This window comes from Lygodium microphyllum, chromosome 18 (assembly GCF_053477565.2).
Source record: "Lygodium microphyllum isolate KBCC chromosome 18, Lygodium_microphyllum_v1.1.10, whole genome shotgun sequence".
NCBI lineage: Eukaryota > Viridiplantae > Streptophyta > Polypodiopsida > Schizaeales > Lygodiaceae > Lygodium > Lygodium microphyllum.
The window spans coordinates 26,113,340-26,119,418 of NC_141152.1; the positions used below are offsets into that span (position 1 = coordinate 26,113,340).

At 41.2% G+C, this 6,079-nt stretch overlaps 1 protein-coding gene across 1 annotated transcript; it reads right to left on the minus strand.

Annotated features, from left to right (window-relative positions):
- Positions 1–547: 547 nt before the first annotated feature.
- Positions 548–3,117, minus strand: LOC148020695 (E3 ubiquitin-protein ligase At1g12760-like). The gene is made up of 4 exons (XM_087698494.1): positions 2,925–3,117; positions 2,399–2,521; positions 1,584–1,791; positions 548–1,081 (listed from the first exon to the last, which is right to left on the minus strand). Exons 1-4 carry the CDS (start codon positions 3,026–3,028, stop codon positions 878–880), a joined length of 639 nt encoding a protein of 212 aa, XP_087554620.1. The 5' UTR covers positions 3,029–3,117; the 3' UTR covers positions 548–877.
- Positions 3,118–6,079: the final 2,962 nt, after the last annotated feature.

Below are 6,079 nucleotides of genomic sequence, written 5' to 3' on the forward strand. Positions count from 1 at the left end.
TTTCAGTACCAAATGATGCCAAAATGATGTTTGCATTTAATCTTTACGGCATGACAACCGTTCCAAGGGCTACAGGTATGGTCATTCCTACATCTATTGCTCTCTAGAATTTTCGTCTTAGATGTTAAGCAACACATCAAACATTTAGTGGTAACTCCTCCATGCAAGGCCTAAGATGAATGTATCTGGCAAAGCCTCTTCAAAGTGAAATGTGGAAGAACCAAGATCGTATATCCTTTGGGACCAAAGCCTAGGTCATGGAAACCCAAGCTCACCACGTTGACAACTTTGTGACATGAATAATTTTGAAGCTGCTGGGAAGATTTGAATGTAATGGGGGGATACTACAATTTCTTTAAGAGAGCTTAAAGACTAAGGTGATCACATCTTTAAAGATTTAGATACTAATAATGGTTAGTCCTCTTGAGAGAGAGAGAGAGACAGAGAGAGGGAGGGAGGGTGCGTGTGTGTGTGTGTGTGTGTGTGTGGGGGGGGGGGGGGGGGGGGGGGTGTGGGTGAGCGCGTGAGTGCCAGAATGGTCATGAGAAAACAAGCACTCTCCCATTCTGGGATTGTACACAAAACTTACGATACACTGTACAAGTGCTACTGTACAAGTGCTGCCCATACGGACATGCTCACATATCATCATCAGATCTCCTTCTGGAGAACAAAGCCCTCCCCTAATCCTTCTTCGGGTATCATCCTGGGGATTAACCTCATGAGAAGAGGCCCATCACTCCCAATCATACCTTCTCCCTTATGCAGGCAAGCTTACTGCTAGAGCTATACATGCTGAGCCTTCCTTTTGCAACCCATGTAAGAAAGGCAGCAATAAGTACAACACATATTACAAAACCAGTTTGTTGTGGCCCCCCTAATAATACGACAACGGCTCTTCTTGCTCAGCTCCTCTTTTCAAGGTTAACCTGGTAGGAACACAAACTGCATGCTTGCATAGTGGACAAATTGCACTGATTCTTAGCCATTGATCCACACAGTCCACATGAAACCTGTGCGAACAAGGGAGCTCACGCAACCTTGCGCCATTCGAGTAGCTCATTAGACATATACAACAAGCCTGCAACCAGCACCTTAGTTAAAACCCAGAACTAGCTTATGTAGGACTGACACAGAAACATGAGGTGTTATGAACGAGAACCAGACGATGTAGGACTGACAAAGCAGCATAACGTTAGATGCTGGGAATGGGAACGTGAATCACAGATGTCAAAATTGAAACAAGGGCAAGTGAAGCATGGATCGATGATGCTGTGGAATTTTTTCATTGGCCTGTGGTGGGAACTATGCAATTTGCCAAGGCTAATCTGTAGGATCTTTTACACTGGCCGGTAGTGGATACTATGCAATTAACCAAGGCTGACAGAACTCTGTACTGTCACATTACTTTAATGGTTTGCCATGCAGTGACTGTAGCTGGGTTGAGCTATGGCACAAAAGGCAAGAATTGGAATATACTAGACTCTACTTGAACTTAACCTCCATCACACAGAAATCTGCAAAGGGAGAGCATAGCAAATACCACATTCAGGCACAAAAACCGGACCCTTTCTGTCCCTTACCGCATCACCAGACAATTCCTCTCGCTGCTTGAATGTGTGCACAGGCAATGCTGCAAGGACATCTTCTGACACCCCTTTCTCCTCCGCCTCTTCCTCCTCAAACCCAAGAACTCTCACAAAAGAAGGCACATAGCAGCAGAGGGCTGTGCATAATACCAGTGGCAACGCGCAGCTCATACAGCAGAATGTGAGCAATATCACCACAAATCTGCGAAAAGAGACATTCAAGTAACACAGAACATACATGTCAGCAACAAGAGAAGGGTTCAGAGAGCAACATAGAACGGTAGGAATATGTCTGCATCGAATTGTCTTATTGGGCTCTACCAGTTCACAAAATTAAAAGGAGAAGGATAATGAAATAGAGCAACTTATTGACTCTCTTAAAACAGACATCAAACTGCTGACAGAAGGTGTTCAGATTACAATATAACAATAGGAATGTGCCTGCATCGAATTGCCTTATTGGGCCCTATGAGTTCACAAAATAAAAAGAAGAAAGATAACTGATAGTATCAGATTCTTTACTGTCTTAGAAGAGGCATCAAAATGCTGCCAGACGCCAACGTGGATAGACAGTCGAGGAGGACAAGAAGGTCTATCCACAAGACATTACAGCAATAGTGAACACCAATATCAGGAAAACCTCATTGCAAAGACACTATACGGATATCAAGACACCACAGAAGGAATTCTACTAAGAAACTCGACTAGAAATTACATAACACTGACACGGGTCAGTAGACTCTACTGGGTTAAGATCCTATTACTGTGGATTAGCCAACAATCAAGGGCTATCACGAAGGGATTTGTACCTGCAGAAATTGGAGGACTCGGAGGAGGAATGGCCATTGAAAACCCACACATTGCCCATAATGAACCAGGCAGTGAACACACAATCCACAGCCACTCTCATCTTCTCCATAAACTGGGCAAACCTGTGAGCAAGTGAGAATAACAGGGTGATTAAGCTCATTCTCTGGCGACCCTTCCCCTGCCCCAATTTCGAATTTATTTATCTCAAATAACCAAAATTGGATGCATTAAAGAGTGAGGATAGGGGTGGGAATCAGAGCACGATAGATTCCTTTCTTTCTTGAATTAAGAGAAGTGGAGGCAGGGGGAATGGTTTAATCAAAAGATTGGTGAAGAATCTGTTCTTTCCAAGGAAGCAAGGGAATATGGGTCAGGCAAGGATGGTGCAGATTGGTGTGCTAGATGTGAAAGGGGGCAGGAGAAGCAGGGGAATGTGGATCAGGCAAGGGCCGCCATGGCTTGGCGGAACAGGGCATGGCTTGATCTTGTGTGTGTGTGTGTGTGAGGGGAGAGAGAAGGACTGACCAGCGACAGTTGGTGTCATAGACGGCCTGCCAAACGTTGCAAATATGTGGGCGCCTCTCGCAATACAAGGGCTCCTCTTCCTCTCCCTCGTACAGGGATACCATTTACACACACACACACACGCCCTCGCCCTCTCTTCTCTCTCTCTCCCTCAAAAGCCACTACGTACCAGTGACTCTCTTACCCCAATATAAACCCCTCACCAACCTCTCCTTGACTTATCAAAAGACCACACCCCTCCCAAACCATAACCCCACACTATTCAATGTCTAAGCCCCCAGCTCCCCCCCCCCAAATATGTGTATGTCCCCCCCCACTTGATAAGATCAACCTCATGAGTCATCACCCTCCCATATCATGCAACACAAGCTACAACCACTTGTGGTCAACATAGGCATTGATGACCCCCCTTCTCCTCTATGCTTCCAAGCCCCCCCCCCCCCCCCCCAACCCAGAGCTCCAAACAAGCATGTGTCTCATGATCTCACATATAAGGCTTGATACACACAAGTCCAAATAGACTAGGTATTGCTTTCAAAAAAGTGTTCCTCTCCTTTCCCACAAGCCATCTAGATAGCCAAACAAGCATGTCTCATGATCTCACATATAAGGCTTGATACACACGAGTCCATAAAAACTAGGTGCCGCTTTCAAAAAAGTGTCCCGTCCCCTGTCCCACAAGCCAGATAGATATTTTATTATTTTTGAAATCATTGGTATTTCATACGAATGGTGATTGGCTTGATGGCAGTGGTGCATGCACGTGTCACTTAGCCCACGAGTTTAAATCCCTTTAGTGAAAATTCCGTCTTGGGCGACGGGCCCATGCTGGTCAAAATTTTGCTCCCATAGCCAACTTTTTGAGTACATGTTTGTGCAACACCTCAATGCATCCTCCTGCACACCAAAGTTGTCCATACGAGTGTGCCTAATACATTGTCGCACTCCCTTGCTCAAAAATTGGGGGCTATGCCTCAAAAGCTGCACAACTACTCCTAGAGAGTTCACTTTTAAGCTCCAAACAAGCATGTGTCTCATGATCTCGCATTGTCACACTCCCTTACTTGAAATCTAGGTGTTGGGCCCTCAAAAGCTACACTGCTACTCTTGGAGGATTCACTGTTAAAGCGAGTTTACACACCATGTGCATTTAGAAGGAAATTTAAAAACTACCCCTTTTTGTGAATTTAAGCTTAATAAAATGTCCCTTTTTTCTTTAGAAATGCACTGGCTTTTCTTAAACACGCCTTTAAAAAAACCCTTATGCTAATATATTTCTATAACTTTTTTTCGGATTATTGGTTGAATAAACCCCTCCTCTTGAACTCTCATAATATACTTACATATTTCTTGGTGATTTCCTTGAGCCAATGCTCTCCTCTCCATGATTCTCCACAAGCATGTGTCCCATGATATTTTTTTTCCATCTAACAACTCCCACAATCTTTACCCTACCCTATCTCAAGTCCTCACAAGTCAAACCATGTGCTCTCCTTCATGCTTCCAAACGAGCAAAGCCCCCAAGTCCCTCACACACTACCTAGCTACCCACTCAACCTACTTTGTCTTAGGGTCTCGCAAGTCATCATGGATTAGAACTATGATGGCATTATATACATGTCTTACCTCATTAGTGAGAGATAATTGCCAAAAAGCCCAAACCTCATATGTTGTGTTTTGTTAATCGACAAATAATCATGCTCAAAAGTGTTGGTCTTGATATCCATGCCTACTGATTGATATTTTATTGAGATTTACATGTAGCAAGGAAAGCCCACATTATAAATGCCAAATTCAACCTAAAATACCTACACATCAAATGACATTGTTTTTAACTTCATGAAAAGAAACTTTCAAGTGAAAGTTGGTTAAAAGCTATTTATGGACAATACCTTGAAGGAAAGCGATAAGGAGCCAAAAAGAGAGATTGGTGCTTGATTTCCTTTTCAAAGTGAAAATCTAGAATTGTAAATTACTTTGGTCTACTAATCAATAAGTTTAAAAAATGAAAATATGAAATATTACCTAGTTTAGAACAATAAGATTCGACCAAGTAAGAAAAGTTTTACTTCCAAACCATTTTGGACTCAAGCCACAATAGCACATTCGATAAACATCAAGAATCCAAGAGCCTGCTTGCTCATCTTTCATGTAATTTCATTAGGATACTCACATTATTTTAGTAAACAAACCCCAACACAACCTCATGAAGTGCGGCCACAAGTAAATAAAATATGTGAGTAGTAATGGCAATCTGAGATTTGGTTGATCTTGTTTTCTCAATGAAAACGAAACAATAACATTACTAAATAACATGAAGGCCAAGCAATCTCAATTTGTTTGTCCACCAAGTCAACCACAAAATCAAATTTACTTCAAATGTATGTACTTACAAAATTGAGAGAAGATGTATCACATTTCAAGCTTTAAATAAAGAGGATAAGCCCCTTTCATACATGAATGCGATGTGATTAGGATTCATTGAGATAAGAGTATCAAAATAAGTCAAAAGTTCTTACCAACACTATCACAATATTCAAGAAATAACTATAGGTGTAGTATTTAAGAAATAAGAACTATAGATGAGTATTCAACAAATAATTAAATCGCTATTATTAATATTTTTCTTCTTTAAATAGTGTTTAATAGACTCTTTTTATTAGATAGTATGCAGCAATGCTAACAAAAAATAGCATTTTAGTGTATTTGTAATAGCTAGAATTTCAACATACCAAGTGAAATTTTGTTGTGCCCTCAAAAATAGAGGCTAATTTTTTGAGTATTTTTGGTTATGAAGCCAACATTTCATATAGATTTGAACATCATTTAAGTCACTTTGGGAGCTTTCCTTTATTTATATTGGTTGAGGGAAAAAAAAATCCATGAGCACTTGTAGGTAGTGCAACTTTTAGTAACCAACATTAATTAAAGACGTGTCTACCTACTTCCTCCTTCAACAATAATCATGGTCAAATAACAACTTTACTTTGGAAATCAAACACTATTGCTAGCAAGTTATTATAAACTTTAAAATTGGAAAATGTGAGACCTTTTTATTTGTGGGTTGTTGTTTACTCATCCTAGGATCACTAGAACTAGTATAACTCAAATATTATGGCAAGGATGCAACAAAGTGCTCGTTGAGTACATATGGC

Bases quoted from the DNA above. Each gene is read 5' to 3' on its own strand.
- LOC148020695 (XM_087698494.1), bottom strand. From the start codon at position 3,028: ATGGTATCCCTGTACGAGGGAGAGGAAGAGGAGCCCTTGTATTGCGAG. The intron at 1,792-2,398 runs GTACAAATCCCT...CTCTTTTCGCAG, and splicing joins GAGTCCTCCAATTTCTGCAG to ATTTGTGGTGATATTGCTCA. The intron at 1,082-1,583 runs GTAAGGGACAGA...TGCTGGTTGCAG, and splicing joins AGGAATTGTCTGGTGATGCG to GCTTGTTGTATATGTCTAAT.